Below are 18,743 nucleotides of genomic sequence, written 5' to 3'. Positions count from 1 at the left end.
TTTATGGCAGAATTTTGACAGTAACTTTTATTTTTGTTTTAGTTAAATGTCCCAGCATTTAAAAAAAAAAAAAAAAGTTAAATAAAAGCTTCAGCAATAATTCCTGTAGAATTGGGATATTTGATTAATTGCAAGATTATGTAATCTTGTGGAATTAACTATTTCTTGGTAAAATTAATCTGTTTCTGACACTGTCGGAGATGAATAAAGCGTTTCATGGCGTCAGAAAGAAATAACCCATATTTTACAAGTAAGAGGCGCAGGTACCTGAGGTTTTTTGCTGCCATCTAGTGAAGTCTGGCCAGAGCTGCGTCGCCCAACAAGAAATCCAAATGTATTGAAAAACAAGCTGTGTCGCATTCACGAATAGCCTTGGGGAAGCTTAAGTAGGTTCAATGCAGGTTAGGATATGTGCACAGGTAGACCCCAGTGTTGCAGATCAGTTATGCCTGATATATAGAGAACCCATTAAAATACGGAGGTCTGCTGTAAGTTACATCAATGTAGAAATTATATAAATCATCACATACTTTTGCAATAATTAAGAGTTTTTATTAAGGGTCATTCTAACCTTAACTTAAAATTAGTAAGGCCAGCATTGCTTGTAGGCCTCTTAGTTGTTTGCCTTATTTTTTAAAGATATCATTGTGTGTTATGTTTAGTTTAGAAAATACACACGAGGGAAGCAGTAGCAGCAATTCAATGGTGCAATTTTGAACCCCGGATAGCTTTTCAAAATAAGACAAGTTTTCTAAGTTAACTAGAATAAAAATTTCATTTTTCTTTTCTTTCTGTCTTTGTATGATTAGTTTGTTTTCTGAGGAAACTGACATGCTTAAGTAGAAAAATCAACAATATTTAGAAGACAACTATTCAATAAGAACCTCTCTCAGAAAAAAATATTCAGAAACAAAGAGATAGAAGAAGATTTGTGGCCAGAAGTTGTAGCTCTTGTATCAGTATCTATCAGGAAGAAGGGAGGGCCACTTAGAAATACTAAAAAGTTGCAAAATATATGTAGAAGACAGGAGAAAAATTATTTTCAATATGCAATTTTTTTTCTCTCTTTTTTTTTTTTCCATTTGCAATTTCTGTGTTCTTTCTGCTTGGCTTACAGTGTCTAACCTTTTCTGCTCACAGTCACTGATGTATTTTTCATAGTTTGAGCTGTTTATGGTCAGCAGCATCTTTTCTCTCATACATGTTTTTTCTCCGCATAAAGGTATATGAGGTTTCCTATGGAGCTATATTATAAAGCGGTAGTACCAGCTCCTTAATTTTCCCAGCTCTGTGTTTCTGTCCTTAGGAAGACTAATCTGATAATGCCTCACTTCTTGGGCTGTGAAGGCAGACAGAGACTAATTTGTTTTTGTGTCTTGTGGTTTTTTTATACTGTATGAGCCCATGAAAACAATAAAGAATTTAGGAAGAGAAAATTTATGTGTCACAGAAGCAACTTATTTGAAAATATTTTTGCATGTAGAGTCACTTACAAAGTGGCTTAAGAGTTTTCTTATTCATTAAGCTGTGTTTGTGATATTTAGAGCTAAATATTCATTTGTGGTTTAATTATTTAGTGGTACAGCCTGAAGAGCAGCATATGCATGTTCAAGAAGAGGATGTTTCTGTTTGTGAGACTGTAAAAACAGAGGAAAAGACCCAAGAGAATGAAGACAGTATCACTGTCAATATTCTAGCATCAGGTATACTATTTTTGGAACTGCTTTACCTTCTCCCAGGTAACAAGTGAGAGGAACCAGAGGAAATGGTGTCAAGCTGCACCAGATGAGGTTTAGATTAGATATGGGGAAAAAGTTCTTCATTGAGGGGGTGGTCAGGCATTGGAACATTGGAACTGGCTTCCCAGGGTAGAGGTGGGACCATCCCTGGCAGTTTAAAAAAACCTGTGCATGTGGCACTTGGGAACATGGTTTAGTAAACATGGTGGTGCTGGGTTAAGAGTTGAACTCAGTGATCTTAGTGATTCTATGATTCTATATAGTTTTGCAATATAATTTCATATTAAATAGTATTGCTCAGACAAATACAGAAATTATTAGACTTAGTCTCTTCTCTTTGTAACTGGTAGTACTGCAAGTAGATGGATATTTATTTTGGCACAGAGGTGAGAGCATGCTATGGAGCTCCATCTTAAGACTAAAGCCAATTGCATGCAAAGTAAAAAGAGTAACTCAGACTTTGAGTTATGTCTGATCAAAATTAGCAGGCATGAAATCTCTTAGTGCCAGTCACTACCTTCCGTTTATTATTCTGCACATTTTTGTCTGACAGAGTAAATGAGAATTGGAGATGGAAGAGATCAGTAGTCATTTTGAAAGGAAAGGTCTTTAGCACAATAGAAATAAACTATGGATTTATCTCATACATGACTGGGCCTTACCCCTTGAACTCTGGCTGTTGTACAAGGCATTGTATCAAAAAGCATAGCTAACAACACTTTTCTCATGCAGTATAAATGGTAGAGGAGAATCCATAAAATACTTATCCAAGCTATTTTACAGCCTCAAATTAAGAATACCCAGCCCTAGGAAGTTGTAGGCCTAGCACAGATGAGTTTGGTTTTCCATGAAAATGCATTTGCTCCAACCATGTGCTTAATGGGTTTTTCTTTCACAGAACCAGTGAAAGAGTAGAGTAGTCTTTTCATCTGTTCCCATCTGAGATGGGAATCATAGCTCTAAGCTTATTTTTTAATTTTTTTTCCTAATAAATTTTGAAGCAAGACTCCTTTAATGCAGCTGGGGGGAAAAATTAAAGCTTTTTGGCAGTCAAAACAAAAATTAGCATTTTGAAAGTGACTACAGTGTAGAAGCAGGCTGTAGAACAATTGAGTAGTAGAACAATCTTAGTGTGAGTCACAGGAGTAGAAAATCCTAACTTCTCATCATGCAGTTTGATCCTGTTATGAAATGCGTGGAACAGTGTGGTTGCCTGCTGTGAGGATCAGCTGATTGCTGCCACTCAGGAGACTCTGTGGCAAGCAACTTTTTCTCCATTGATGTTGCAGCTTTCATGAGCAAGATAAAGTTGTTAATGTTTTGCTAGGTCTTTTGAATATTCATGTCCAGTCGTGGTATGTGAAACCAAACTTTATTATTATGTTTTGTTCATTGTGTTATCCAGAAAGCCAGTGCCAGGCATACTGCCTCTTGGAAGAAGCAGCCATTCCTGTACTAAAAGATTTGACATGTCTGGGTGTACTTGCTTCTGTTATTTGGAGCTTTGACAGTGTTAAATTTGATCATACAAGGTTTTTCTTAAAACAGCAAGAGAAAGTGATATGTGATAATTTTAAACAAGGTATGTCTTTTTAAAAAACATCTCTTCTTTTCTTCTTTAAAACCAATACAGATTTAATTGGTGACACAAGATTCAAGATGTTTTATAAATTAATGATAAATCTTTTAAGAGTTTATCTTACAGACTTACAACAATTGATTTCTTCTTTTATTTTAGAAGTGTTTCCTCGTGGTTCAATATTACATTTATTAACCTCATATTGCAATATAAAAGTATTCTAATTGGATTTCATTTTAAAATATTTTACATATGCTTCAGAAATGTCATTTCTATAGCAAACAATGTTTAAATTTTTTCACATGCTAGATTTTAAAATTAAAAGTTTTCTGTGTGGTTTTGTTGTTTCTTTTCTTTTAGTAGCTATATTTTATCACACCTGCATGCTGCCAAATACTATGCCCATATAGAAATGAGAAGGAAAAGAAATCTGTAATAATTTGGTTTCTTTCTGACTTCATTTCTCTCCTATGTGGGATATGAAAGCCCAATAAATGCAGAAAAGTGAAAAGGAAAGTCAACAAAGTTAGGGACCCCTTACAAAGATTTTTGACTGTAAAGAGAGAGTCAGGAAAACTTCATAACAAAATAGAGACTATGTTTGAGGAACATTTAGAAAGTTACTTGTTATTTTGTGTTCTTTTTCGAGTTGTACAGCTCAAGGTTGAGAACTAGTTGTAAGGATAACATAGTAGGCTGTCTACCGCCTGCCAAGTTTCTATATTGTGTCACAGATTATGCAATAAACGCCTGCTGTCTCAACTTCATTACTTTCTGTGCTGAATGTATTTTTCTCAAAGAAAACATTAACGACCATGAAACCACAAATGAGAAAGAAGGCAAACAAAAAGAAACTGTAGTTAGCCCTGCAGAATGACAGCCTGTGATCTATAGTATTACCATATTAAAATTGTCAGCAGCAGTGTTCTCTTAATGTGAAGGAGCTTACAAAAAAAGTAAACACCATCTTCACAAACATGAGGGACAAACATGGTATCTATATCTGTATCAGTGAATCACAGAAAGGAAAACATTAGTGAGAAAAGTATACAGAGAATTACTACTGCTTCTCTGAATCACGGAAAAAAATGTAAGAGTCTGTATTTCAACTCAAGATTAATTAAGAAGACTTACATCCTCTCAAATGCAGTTTACATGCTATAGAAATTGCATTTTTTCCCAACTAAAGCAACAGAAGGAAACAAGAACTTTCTTGCTGAAAGGCCCACAGAAACAATGAAGAAATTATCCTATTCATTCCTAATGAATATTTCTCTATCTCTGTAGGAGATACCAAAATCTCCCTGGTAACATACTTCTTTTATTTGCTTCCTTGTCTTAAATAGTTTCACAATATCCAGTCTTATTCCACTTTGCTCCAGAGTATTCTGATCTATTTGCCCCTTAATCCCTGAGTGAACATAGAAAACAATCACTTACTATGCTGGTAGTGATCTCTTAGCAGATTATTATTCACCTGCTGGTCTTTTCTGCATCAACTATCACCAAGTGCTCCAGTCTTTCATCATAAAACTGTGTTACTTTGTTTCTAAATGACCTGTATTCCTCACTGAGTTTTTATGGTGTTTGATGTAAAGAGCTGGACATAGTCCTTCGGTTTCAGCACCTTCACTAACAGAGCTGAACATTCACTTTCTGTATTTCGATGCAGAGTAGTTGCAAGATCTTAGCCTTTCATGCAGTTTCCAGCTAAGTCCTTCTGTATGCTGTGTCCTTAAGTTGATTTTTCCTTCCTAAGTGCTTTGCTTGTCTTTTTGAATTAAAAGTTATGTTAATCCCAGTACACAGAACTAGCTACTATTTTCCTCCTAGAATGCACCTTCAGCTGTAGTAATTTACACTTTAATTATCTTCCTCAACCATTTTTAGCATCTTGAAGTATGTATTTCATTATTAAGCATGCTTACTCTGCAGTTGAGTTTTCAAAAATATCTGGTTTATGATAATGAATGCTACTATTACCTGTGTGCAATTCCCAAAAATACCTTCTGTCTTCAGACTAGAAATTCGGTCTGGTTCAATCAAGTCCTAGAATATATATTCAAAATGGATACATAATACAGAATAGGAAGCCCGTAAATGGTTTGATTTACATGGGTCTAAGAAGAAGCAGATGTCATCCAAATTTACCTTCTTGAAGGTGAAGATTCTCATCATGAGATGTTAAATTAGGTGTAGAGAATTGCCACACTAAAATCAGTAAAGCAATGTGGTTTTAATGATATGCCATGGGGAACTGTTATCTCCTGCTCCAGCAAGCACCATGTATCTGTACACACCTTTCAAAAACACTTCCCTGTGTGCCACTTGCTTTGGGTCAGAGGACCTGGGGAAAGTTATGCTATATTTTAAGCTATTTGGAAAGACCACCAGATCTGAAAGTTAACCTTTGAAGGTTATCTATATTTAAGTGTGTTTAATGAAAATGCTTAGATACCAGGATCTTTTAAACTGATTACATACATATGTTATATGAGTTGTAAAATTTTCTGTAGACGACACCTCTGTCTTCTATTTGTAAAGGTAAAATAGATGAGAAGGAGATCATGCTGTTCAGACATGCTGCTCTGGTACACCTGCTAGTGACAGTTCGAGATCTGCTACTAACATGTGGCTTGGATACAGCTCTAGGTTTGTTTTCAGTACTGAATAATGATACCCAGAAAACCAAAGCTTTGTGTGTGTTCTGCTGACCGTCCCTCATGTTTGTAGCTGTGACTCTTTGCCATTGGGGTATATGCTTAGTTCATGACTAATAGACCATTGTTTATGTTATTCCATGGATTGTTAAGAACTTCCACATGTGTAATGTGTCTTGTATCTCAGAATGACAAATTTTCTTTGGAATCTCTGTGTGGAAATGGAGGAATGCAAAAATGTCAAGTCCTTCCCTATCTGCCATATATCTTTTGTGAGTGTGGAACACTCTCCACACAAAATAGCATTAGGCTTCATGGAAGTGAGTACTTAAATCTGAGAGCATTTTAAGCAAAATCTTAAGTGTTATCTAGTGCGTCATGTGGAAGGAAGTTTAAAAGTACAACATTGGACTTACATAGAAGTTTTTTTTGAGCTTTTCTGGTCTTATTCAAATTTGGAATATGGCAATCCACTGTAACCCAGTTTAATGCCTGAAATGATAGTGCTGAGCTTGTAAATTCCCATAGTTGTGTATTGTGAATTTTCAGATACCTCTATCAGGATAGATCCATAAGAAGCTGAAGTCAGTGCTTACGAATGCCCTAGGAAAGTCAGACTCCCTCTGTCTTTATAGGAGATAAAGTTGCTTCGGAGCATCTAATTTCAGTCTGAACTATCCCCTGATGGATGGTGTTTCCTTAAAATTGATGTAAAATGTAAGACATCTGCCATGAACTGAACTGTAGGAAAATTAAATTATTTTGTATTTCCTTAAATGTTTCTATAAACAATAAAAGAGTAGGAAGAAGAATACAGAATGAATACATAAGTAGAATCCTAGGCACAATTCTTTTCTATACTTACTATACATGACGTAGAAGGATGGGAGAAAGAAAAAATGAACAGTTCTTCCTCCACTGTTTATTGTAGCAGAACCACTCCTAGATGATATTTCAGAATTACAGAAACCACCTGTATTTCCAAACCTGAGCAACAGCTCACACAGGAAACTGTACAAGTAAAAAAGATCTGAAAAAAAATTAGAAAATTGAGCAAGATACTAAGTAGGCCTCGTGTCTTCACCGTTGTGGTGTTGTGTGTACTAGCTTGAAAACAAACCAGTGGGAGGCACCAAGTCAGAATAACAATTTAATAGGGAAATTTTAAAAAAAGGCAGAAAACACTGGTTCAAACTGACAGAGTCAGGATACAACCTGACTCCCTGTTAGGCAGGGTGGCAGTAGCAGTCTGATAAGATGGTGGCTGCAGTCCTCCTGAAGTGTTGGATGTGGTTCTGCCGAAGCGGTGGTCCTGTAGAGGGGTCTGCTCTTCCTCAGAGGGGCCAGTGGTGGCTGTGCAGCTCCTGTCCTCTGGGAATCCAGTGGAAGGGGTGGCTGTGGTGCTCAGAATCTCAGATTATATCCAGGATGGAATGCTTGGTTCCTCCTTCTGGGTGGAGCATCTCCCAATGGGATGATGAGTCATGAGGCCAGGCATTGATGGGCTCATTAGCAGAAGATAGTCCAGAGGGAGGAGGCAAGGAAACACTGCCCCTCCTGGTTTCAACAGCTCATCAGGATGGTAGTAGAATACACTGCAACCCAGGACATTGTGCTGTGTGATTCGTCATGTAGTTATATTGGGTGTATTTATTCTTTATGCATTTTCAAATAACACCAGCATTGTTCACCATTTATACATAGAAGGCATCATTCAAAGTTGAGAATAGTTGTGATAATGAGTTATCTGAGAGGTAAACACAGGACAAAAAAGCTTTAGACAATGGTGATAGAAATACTGTTGTTACTTAATATAAATGATATAGGTTAATTAAATGTAACAGTGTTGCTGCTAGCATCTGCAGCTTTAGGATGTAATCTTGTATAATTCTAGCTGGAGTTACATAGCAGATACTACATAAAGTCTTAAAAATGCCATTTATGTACAGGATTAGTGGTCATATTCTCCTTCCATACTGGGGAGTCATTAAATTTTCATCTGTTTTTGTGCAAGATACTGTCACATAGATTTTAAATTGATGTACATATTGAACACAATGCTTGACAATTATCTTTTGTCACTGCATTTACTTCTTTTGTTGCTTTATTAACAGGTTATTTGTCCAAGGCAAAGGATATCTATAAAAACATTTTAGAATCCTGTTTGAATAATATCTGGAGGCAGTTGAAGATTGTGCAATACAGCAGCCAGAAAAAGCATGAAACACATCCCAAAATAACAGCACTTCAGCGTGAAATATTAAATTGGATGAAAAGTTATGGAGAGAAGCACAGTGTTAAGGTTAACAAACAATGTAACCAATTTCTCTTAGCAAACAAAATTGTTCCAGATTATATAAATAATTGCAAAACTATATTTTAACAAGTGTTTGTGTATGGAAAAAAAGCCTAGTAATTACCTCATGGTATCTATTAAGGGTAACATAAATTTTAAGAACTTTGTCACAGCAGTACAAGTTTTTGTTTGATCAAATCTCCCCTTGCTGCATGCATGAAATAACATGCAAAAGAGTTTTAACACTGCCAAGGATTTATCTTGTTGCAGGTGGTTTTGTTTTCCTGATAAGTATATTGTATCACATCAGTAACTGAAAATTATGATATAACCTTTTACTTGAAAGTATCGATCATCTGACATAGAGAGAATCATATCACAAGTCACGGTTGCGTGATTGTACACTGTGGTGTACTCCACATACACCAAGGAGAGTGTGAGTGTTGTTATCCACAGATACACTGGTTAAGCAGAGGTTATCAGGCCAACCTCCTGGCATTTGAGTTACATAAAAAGCAAATATCTGTGAGTGATAACTTGGGCATGGAAGACAGGGCTTTGGACGATATTCAAATTATCCAAATATTTTCTTTCCTGGATATGTGAGTATTTTGGGTGATACAACACAGTGCAAAATACCTCTTTCCTTTACAGAATATTTATTGTTTCTTTACAGAATACTGATCACATTAGGAAACAGACAGAATGAAATGCATAGTGTTTAAGTGTTCTAATTGTTTGGAATAGAATTTATGCTCCTAAACACAGCCAAAAAATCTCTTTAAGTTTACTTTATTTTAGCTTCTTTCCATACTTCACTTCCTGAGGATTTATTCTTCTTGTGTTTCTTTTAAGAGTTTCAGTAGGTGCTCTGTACATCTTTTGATTAAATTTTGCTGAGAAGAACAATATAACAGCTTATTATACACCCTTTTAGAATTTAAAATTAAAACAAAGCAACAAAAATAAATTGATTGTCTTGTTGTCTACCCTTCAACAGACACACTAAGATGATTTTGCATCCTTTTCTTCTTCTTAAGAGCAACACATTTTGCTTTGTGACATTAGGATTATGTTGTAGTAGGAGGCTTATGAGAACTTGGTCATCTTGATGTCAGCTCAGTGATAATTTAGCTTTTCTTCTGAACTCTACTAGCTGTGATTTTTTAAAAATTTTAGCTATAATTCCTGAGCTTTTACTTGCTTGCTTCACTTAGTCATGCAGAGATATGCGTGCAATGTAAGGCTATATATGATTTCATTAACAATTATTAATTGTTTACTGTTTCTTAACATTCAGAGACAGGTTTCAATGAGCCAGAACAGGTAGGAGTATTTTGGTTTTAATAAGAAGTAAAAGTTGCGTTCAATAAACTATTTACTGTTCTATCATATCACATCAGTATCAGTTAATATGATGTGAAATATGATAATCGCATTATCCTTTTATTAGCCAAAATTGTTATTGATGCAGGATTGTAATGGTACATTTCCTTTATAAGGAAGAAGTTACTGCTGATTTAGAAAAAAAAATTAATTTTGCTCTATCTTTCATTATCTTTGTACTTATGATTAGATAGGACATGACAAAAAATTTCATCTAGATCATCTAGCATATAATTAGATGAACATATAATGAGTCTCCTGTTGAATTGTGCAGAAAAGCAGGTCTACATTTTTAAATGCAGTTGTCCAAAACTGCTTATAAAGGTGCCAATGGATTGTCAAGTGGCTCTTCTGTGCACCTACTTGGAAAATTGAAATCTGCCTTATGATTGTCTATCTGACCAGAATTTCTTTTCTGGCAAGATCTAACATGCTTTTAATATTTACACATATGATTATCTTATGTCTTTAGTCTTAAGAAACAGACAGTGCTGTGTGCCTTCTTAAAAATCTTGTGTACACCACAAAAAGTGTCTATACAATGGCATAAAAGTTCAGAGATCGTCGTGTCAGAAAGTCTGGTGTATGTATGTAGGTACATATTCTTCTTTATATACGTCATATGGCACATGTTTAGTTTGTATCGGTTGAAATGATGGACAAGGTAAACACCTTCTCTGGTGGTGATTCTTTTTATTACTGTGTCAGTTTGGTAGACTCTAATCCTTTTCAATATTTTTGTCTTAAGCAATATTTAATGAATCTCAGATCTCTGGCAGGAACTCTTTAATGACTCTATCTACGGACTGGAAAATCTTTCTAATTAGTTCAGCAATACATTCAGTACCTCCCTCCAGTACATCAGTACCTTGCAGGCTAAATTCTAGATATCTTTAGTTGAAGTTTTGTCTCCGTAAAGGATAGTGCTTGTAATGTGACAAATCTGTCTAGTACAATAGTAATAGTGTGGTATAATATCTTTAGACAGTTATCTTTAAGTAGCATTTTTATTTTCAATCAAATATTCCCATTTAAGGTTTCTTCTAGAAGAGCTTTATTCAGAATAATAATGCACACATACACCCAAGTTCCAAATTGTTGATGGTTGGAGAAAAACTGCCAGCAAAACTTAGACCTTGAATATGGGGAGAGAAGACTTGAGACTGCTGGAGGAGCTACTTAGTAAGATCCAGGGGAAATCTGTCTTTGAAGGTATTGGGGTCCAGGAATGCTGGTCACTTTTTAAGAGCCATCTTTTTTGAGTACAGGAGCAGGAAATTCCAACGTGTCAAAAGCCAAGCAAGCAAGGCAGAAGCCTGGCATGGTTGAGCAGGGATCTTTTAGAATTTAGGTGGAAAAGGAACATGTGTGGACTTTGGAAGTCACTTATGAACAGGTGACATGAAGTGGCTATGGAGAGGCTGTTCATTCCTGTAGGGAGAAAATTTATGTGGCCAAAGCTCAATTGAAGTTCAAGCTGGCCAGCACTGTGAAGGATGACAAAAAATGCTTTTTTAAATCAGTCAAGAGCAGAATGGGAATCAGAGACAACATTGGTTAGTTGCTCAACAAGGTTAGTCACCTCACAAACAGGGATGTAGATGAAGCAGAGACATTCAGTGCCTTTTCTTGCCTCTGTCTTCCATCCCCAGAGACCAGTGTTAGAAGACTGTGACTGAGGATGATGATAAACTCTCAGCCAATCCTGAACTTGTTTGAGACTTGCTGCTCCATCTGGATGTGCATAGACCTATAGAGCCCAATGGGGTTCATCCCAGGCTACTGAAGGAGCTCAAAACTGTCATTGTGGGACCTGTCTCCATTATTTTTCAGCAGTCTTGGGAGTCTGGAGAGATTCCAGCTGATTGGAAGATGTTAAATGTTGTTTCAGTTTTCAAGAAGGGAAAGAAGGAAGCCTCTGGTAAAATTAGAGAAAAGGTTGTTCTGGGAATTACTGAAGAACACATGAGACAGTGCAGTCATTGGCCACAACCAGCACAGGCTCACAAGAGAAAAGTGCTACTTAAACAACTTAATTTCCTTTCTTTTTCCACTTATGACAAGGTGACCCATCTAGTTGACCAAGGGAAGCCAGTGAGTGTGGTTTTTAATTTTAGCAGACTTTTGATACTGTCTCTCACAATATCCTGGATGAACTGTTCATCACAGAGCTAGACAAGTCCATAATACTGGGTTGGGTGAGCAATTGACTGATTGGTTGAGCTCAAAGAATTGCAGTGAATGGAATCAGGCTGGTGGCCAGTGGTGTTCCCCAGGGCTCAGTTTTAGGGCCAGTGCTCTTAAATGTTTTTATAAGTCATCTGGACACAGGAATCGAAAGCACATTAAGTGATTTTACTGATGATACTAAATTAGGAGGAGTAGTGGACTCTCTTGAAGGTAGAAAGGCCTTACAGAAAAATCAGACTAGAGAGCTGAGCAGTCACCAGCTGTATGAACTATACTGAGAGCAAGTGCCAAATTCTCCACCTGGGGTGGGGCTATTGTGGTTATACATAAAAATTGGGAGAGAAGAGACTGGAGTGCAGTGGGAAGAGACTAGAAGTCTGGGTTAATGGCAAGTTGACTGAGGCCCTGGCAGCCAGGAGAGCCACCCATGTCCTGGGGTGCATCAGGCACAGCATCACCAGCCGGGCAAGGGAGGGGATTGTCCCGCTCTGCTCTGCACTGGGGCGGCCTCACCTCGAGTGCTGGGGGCAGGTCTGGGTGCCACAATACAAGGAGGATATCAAACTTGTCTGTTTTCTGTGTCCAGAGGAGGGGGACCAAGATACATTGAAAGGCCTCAAGGGCAAGAGGAGGGGCAGCTGAGGTCACTTCTCTTGTTCAGCTTAGGGAAGAGAAGGCTGAGGCGTGACCCCATCACAGCCTACACCTTCCTCAAGCAAGACAGCAGAGGGGAAGGTGCGTATCTTCTCTGGTGACTAGCAATAGGACGCAAGCAACTGGATGAAGCTGTGTCAGAGGAAGTTCAGACATACTGGGCAAAAGATTCTTCACTTAGAGGGTGGTCTTCCCTGGAGCAGACTCCTACATAAGTGGTTAAAGCACCAAGCCTGTCCATGTCGAAGAAGCACTTAGACATAGTCATTTGGTTTAGTTTTAGGTAGTCCTGTGAGAAGCAGGGAGCTGGACTCTATCCTTTTGGGTCCTTTCCAACTTGAGATATTCTATGATTGTCATTGTGGAAAACTCCAAAGTTTCTATTTTTGCCATCTGTTTATTCAATCTTGTGTTTTCTGTGCAAAGGAGAAAGAAAGATGTATGCAGGCTGAAAGAATAATTTTTTTATATTACTAGATTTTCTTTTACTTGTCTTCATACAGATACTAATCATTACAAGGATGGACTCTGAAAGAGAAAAAGCTGCCTTCATTCACCCATTATCTATGATAGAAGGTAAATAATTATTTTATGTATAATTTTGAAATAAAAAGTTGCTGTTATTCTGTGGGTTGCTGCATTCTTATTTGAATGCTTGGTGCAGGTGTTTCTCCCTTTTCTTCTCATCAGGAGCCTTTCTACATACTTTTCTCACTGTTTAATATTTTCTAACTATTCCATCAGCCTTTTTTCTTTTTTTTAATTTTATTTTCTCCTGATTAAGAGTGGTATGATGTTTTCTATTGCAAGAGAGTGAAATGTATCTGTTGAGTCAAAGATTTTTTTAACAGAACAATTAGCCCATTGCCTAATTATATTTGCATCTGTTATCTTGATCAGATTGTCTCATTGTTTTTAGCTGATCATTGGTCTCATGCTTTCTTCCTTGCAAGCTTATTCAGAGCAGTTAGATTTTAAAAGTCTTGACTAAACTCCCCAGCATAAAGCCTTGAATGAGTAGTTGGGTACAGATCATATTTTCCCCTAGCTATGTGTTGCTGATCCTGTTTGCTAATTTGTTAAATATGTCAGCATAAACTCTAGCAATATATAAAAATCAAGGTAAAAAATTTCTGTTTCCAATAACCCACCTCCCTGCTGATACAAACAGCACTTTCATCATTTCAGCATTTTACCTGTGAGTAATTTCTGAACAAGCTAGTTCAACACTGCAAATTCAGCTGGTAAAACAAACATGTTTCAGAAAAATTGTAATTTGAGACTATAGTTATGTTTAGAGCAAGTAATTGATCCTTTTATATTGTTTTTTTTAAATCCCTTTTCATAAATCCTACTGGCATGAACTTTATCACGTGTCATGTACTACACTGTTCTTTTGCCTTTAAAAATAAAGTTAGATTTCCTGTGCTCTTAGAAGAAGAAAGACTGCCTTTTAGAATGTTTTGAAAGGGAGGAGGCATGTTCACAGTGCTTTTACTAATAATAATATTTAATGAAAAGGGTTTTATTTGTTTTAAGATCTTAAGACTTGGTTGCAAACACAGGTCAATCCAACTACACTTTTGAAAAGAAGCACTTGTGTAATACCGATATTCCTTCTTAGATACATCTTTCAGTTAAAATTTCAAATGTATAAAAAGTATAAAGAAATTTAACCTATAAAGGAGCAAATGTACTTCCTGCTGTATTATTCTTTAATTATTCATTTTAAGGTAACAGGGTTGTGAGTTTGTGAGAAGTGAAACTTGTTTGTGTTACTTTTTCCTTGGGTTCTGAGAAGGAAGTTTCTAAATCATTGCATCCAACAGTACAATACAAACTGAAATTGTGTAGGACTTCAGCAAGACAGAGTATGTAATACTTAAAATTTTCATAACTTGTGTTGTTCCACATTTGCTACTTACTGTTGTGGATTGATTCGTAGACATAGAGGCTCATTTATTTCATCAACTGTTTAATTATTTTTAAGCAGGCTTGAAAGTTGTGGATTTGAATTCTGAGAAAAAAGGAAGCCATTTAGGTTGCAAAGAGATCATAAGCAGGTAAGTTAAATTGTTGATTCTTGAGAACAATTTCTTTAGTCAGGAATAAGGTCAGTGAAACTTTAGTTACTTTTTTTAATTTCTATGGCACTTTCCAATCTGAAGTGAAGTTTTCATTATATGAACCTACACCTTCATTTTTAAAGTGGAGAATTTTGTCCACTCTAGAAAAATGCTTAGCGAGGCTCAGAGGACAAACAGTTGCATATTCCTAGCCTTATATGTTGTTTTGCATGTTTTAGAAAAACTTTTAAAGAGAAATATGTAGAAAAACATGATTTTTTCATGTTTTAGGGAAAAGTGGTGAAAGAGCGTAACAGAAGAAATGGCAAATTACGACATTTCTGGAAAATATATTTCAGGGAGATGATTGTAGGGAGAAGAGTACAGCTTTTATTTTTTAAATGAATTTTTAAGGGAGTTGGAACTTTAGGCAGGAAGAGTAAATATTTTTTTGTAAACAGACTTTAGCAGTTAGAATTTGTCAAAGTAACACTGTGTTTATTTTGCTCTGAGGGTACTTCTACCTGCATGTAATTTTATTCATGTTCTGTTGGGGTTTTTTAAGCCTTAGTAGATATTCCTGCATTATTGTACATAATCAGCAACTTGGACCTGACTTCCCTTGGACACACTTCTCATTAGTAATGGAATATGATTATTCTGAAAATTCTGGCTGGAAAAATCTGTGCAAAAATCTGGATGTTACTTATATGACTTTTAAAACCACCCTCCCTGAAACAGTACAAATGGGTAAGTGCTCTCCAGAATTGTAATAAACAGGCTGACATATGAAAACATTTTCTGTTCCATAAAATGGTACATTCATGTGCCTGTGGAAGAGAATGAGTAGTATGTTCTGAAGGATAAAGCTAAATAAACAGAGCTGGGTTATCTGTGCAGCAAGGAGGTGTTTTTCTTTGAGTGTAACCCTAGTTTTGGCTAGGATGTAGTAGTACATGTGGGTGTATAAGAGACTTGTGCCAAGTTCCCAGGTTGTTTGCAGCTTCTGCAAGCTGTATCCATGCTTCCTCGTCCTAAGGGAATGTTGTAGATCTAAAGAAATCTGAATTAAAGTGTAATTTCAATGGCATTCAAGAGTTTAATCTGGGGGGGAAAAAACCTATAGAGTGGAAGAGTTTTATTGAAGATGAATAAAACTTGCATTTTTAAAAGATATGTCCATTAAATGTATCCTTAGTTTTTTTGCTTGTTAAACTATTGTCTTATATATACAAAATGTTTCAGGGAATCGTGGTGGTTCCTGTCTTCTGGAAGTACAGATTCCATATGTATTTCTGACAACTGAAGGTCTTCTTAATATGCCAGATATTCTTCAGCTTTTTGAGTCCAAGTGAGTGAAAAGAATCTATATGGACTATTTATTTTCAGATTTTCAGGACATGTATGTTGTTCTACTGTATCATGTATTAGTCATTTACTTAGCTATCAGGTACATTTCTGCAATTACACTATTAACATTTTAAGAGACAAGAATATAGTTTTTCTGTTGAAGTTGATAATTTAGTACTAGAGATTCACACACATGCCTACCAGAATAGAATTGGCCAATTTTTTTTTATTGTTATAATGAGGTGGTACTTTTTAATCAAAACAACTTTTTAAATTGTCTACTTTTCTCTGAAAATTGTAATGCTAATCTTTTTTTATTTTTCTTTAATGCTTCTTCGTCCTTGGAAGACTTTGTTTTTAATTAATTGTAAAAATTGCTTTTGGGGTTTCTTTTTTGTTGTTGTTGTTGTTGTTGTTTTTATCTGGTGAAGCTGTGCTAAATACCCAAACTGAAAAATAGTAAAACATCTTATTTTCTGATGCATCACAGTATTTGGGAGAGATGAAGTTTAAAACAAAAGCTAATTTATTCATAAAATTCAGATCTACTATTCACTTAATTTTTAGTACTCTATAACCTGTGCAAAAACTGCCAGGGTTGTAAATTATTGGGCTTCTTTATTATTTACTTTAACATAATTTTCTTGAATTTTGCTTTCACAGTAATACATATCTGGTAAAGCTACCTTTTATCTGATGGAGGGGGAAAAAAAAAGAAAAATAGAAATAGGGACCAGAGCAACAATATCTCTCAGACATGGTGACAGAGATACGGGTAGCTGATTTCACCATGTTGCTGGAGAGACATGCCAGTTTTTTTCCTAGCTTTATCCTCGAGTCAGCTGTGGAGCCATTTTTGGTCTGCGTCTTATTACAGTTCAGTAGGGGAAAAAAATTTATGTCTTTGACTTTTAAAATTTGAACACATAATCTGACATGCTTTTAAACTCTGACTTGTTCAAGTTCTCTGTTCAGTCTGGCCATAAGCCAAATAGCTGGGAGCGCTGTTTTGTTACTTTCTCACTAGCTCCTTTTAGCACTGGTGAAGAGGTTAAATAGGTGAGTAAAGAGCTGTACAATTTCAGAAAAGGTAATAGTTTAGTTTTTTTAAAACATCTGAATACACTGCCCATACAAGTTTTTAGAGGCCATACTGCTGGCAGATTCACGTTTAGGTCTCTTGTGTTTCCTAGTAAAACACAACAGGAGGCTGTGCTGCTGGCAGTTTTAAGTCACTGAGAAATTTTAGGATCATACCAATGGCCATCAGGGAGTTTGCTTTGCCTTGTGCTGCACAATCATGAAAGGAGGAAAAGAAATGCAATATGCAAAGTTAGTCAGTAGGAGTTTCAAATTATCTATCTTAGTTTCTATATTACCTCTTTTTTTTTGTAAACTCAAAGCCTGGATATCAAGGTCATGCTCAATGCAGTTAGCAACATAATTTAATTTCACTAAATCACTGCTACATTGATGTGTATTGTTCAAGTGTGTCTTACAGTGAACTGAGCATTTGAGAAAGATCAAGACTGTGTAAGTTTAAAAACTGTATTAAAGGGTATATGTTATTCATTTGCTTTAAGAAAATAGTAGTATTTTATTGCTTGAGTTTTCATAAAATAATTTTACTTCTTCAGTTACAGCATTACCTTTGTTGAAAGAAGCAGTAGTTATTCCTTAAGGCTCTTTGGAAGTATAGATCGATACGTTGTGTTGACAATAGATGAATGTACTGCAATCTTTTTGCAGGTACTGTGAAACTACTGAAAAATGAAACTATTGTGTCCAAGTTCTGTTATGTGTTGGGTCACTTTTAGGCCATATCTTCAGACTTCTAGCATATCTTTCTTCTTCATAATCATATTTAATTCATGCATTGTTTCACATCACAAATCATTAACCCTGAAATTCTGTGCCAGTTTGACTAGTTTAAAATGTTCTCAGTTTCTTCACTAAAGTAACATTTGACCTGTGATTTGATTATATGAAATGTAGTTAAAGGATGCATACTTGAAAATAACAACCAATTAAATGCATTTTGAGCTGTATTCTCTTACCAATGTGTATATTAATTCCTCCCATTTTGGATGGTCAACTGAATTAGTCTATTGAATAATTTGTCCTGCTTTTAATAAAGAATATTAGCTTAAGCAATAGCATACTACTTAAATTTCGGTATGCAGCAAAACAGATTGCAGGTAGAAGAACTGCTTCTGAAAGATAGATAAATAATTAAATAATCAATTAGTATTACAAGTACAACGTAGACATTCCTACAAGCTGCTGCTATTAGTGATGTTGTACTTTATATAGTTAATGTAGGTGTAATATGATTTGTATAGGCTAAGTAAGTACTTCAGAAGTTTATAACAATATTTTGCATTATTGAAGTTCCCAAAAAATCTTAAGAACAGCCTAAAAAGGTATTGCCACTTTCTTTTTAGAGGAAGGAAAAAGAGGCATGAAGCAGCGAATCAACCTTTTGAAGTTCAAAGAAAATAAAAGTTGGGAGTAAAAGCTAGTTCTCCCAATTCCCATATGTGTCCTTAATGCTTACATTATTTAGCTGTATTTGTGTTTGATCTGGTTTCTGCATATTATATTGATACTCATTAAAAGTGTGGGCAGCCATGGTAATGTATTTATTTAGTTTTTACTCTGTATTTAAATTCCATGGTAGAGTATGGAAGAACTAAATTGTGAGGACTCCTGTGACACTGTAATATCAAGGCTGGTGACATTATCACTCCAATATACATGCTGTTGGATTATTTTCTATTCCAGAGAAAGACTGAGTTTAGAGTAAGTTGTGAAATTCTTTTG

General features: G+C 35.8%; 1 protein-coding gene across 1 annotated transcript in view; it reads left to right on the top strand.

Moving 5' to 3' along the window:
• Positions 1–18,743, top strand: part of SHOC1 (shortage in chiasmata 1) — a 45,291-nt gene that overhangs the window by 18,219 nt on the left and 8,329 nt on the right. Inside the window, exons 12-21 of the mRNA XM_048292836.1 lie at positions 1,578–1,703; positions 3,145–3,321; positions 5,863–5,970; positions 8,093–8,280; positions 13,008–13,080; positions 14,498–14,567; positions 15,136–15,320; positions 15,816–15,921; positions 17,558–17,669; positions 18,601–18,722. Coding sequence (XP_048148793.1) covers positions 1,578–1,703; positions 3,145–3,321; positions 5,863–5,970; positions 8,093–8,280; positions 13,008–13,080; positions 14,498–14,567; positions 15,136–15,320; positions 15,816–15,921; positions 17,558–17,669; positions 18,601–18,722 — 1,267 coding nt within the window. The remainder of the gene's footprint in view (positions 1–1,577; positions 1,704–3,144; positions 3,322–5,862; positions 5,971–8,092; positions 8,281–13,007; positions 13,081–14,497; positions 14,568–15,135; positions 15,321–15,815; positions 15,922–17,557; positions 17,670–18,600; positions 18,723–18,743) is intronic.

The sequence above is a fragment of the Corvus hawaiiensis genome, chromosome Z (assembly GCF_020740725.1).
Source record: "Corvus hawaiiensis isolate bCorHaw1 chromosome Z, bCorHaw1.pri.cur, whole genome shotgun sequence".
Classification (NCBI taxonomy): Eukaryota; Metazoa; Chordata; class Aves; order Passeriformes; family Corvidae; genus Corvus; species Corvus hawaiiensis.
This window is presented reverse-complemented; position numbering and strand designations above follow the sequence as displayed.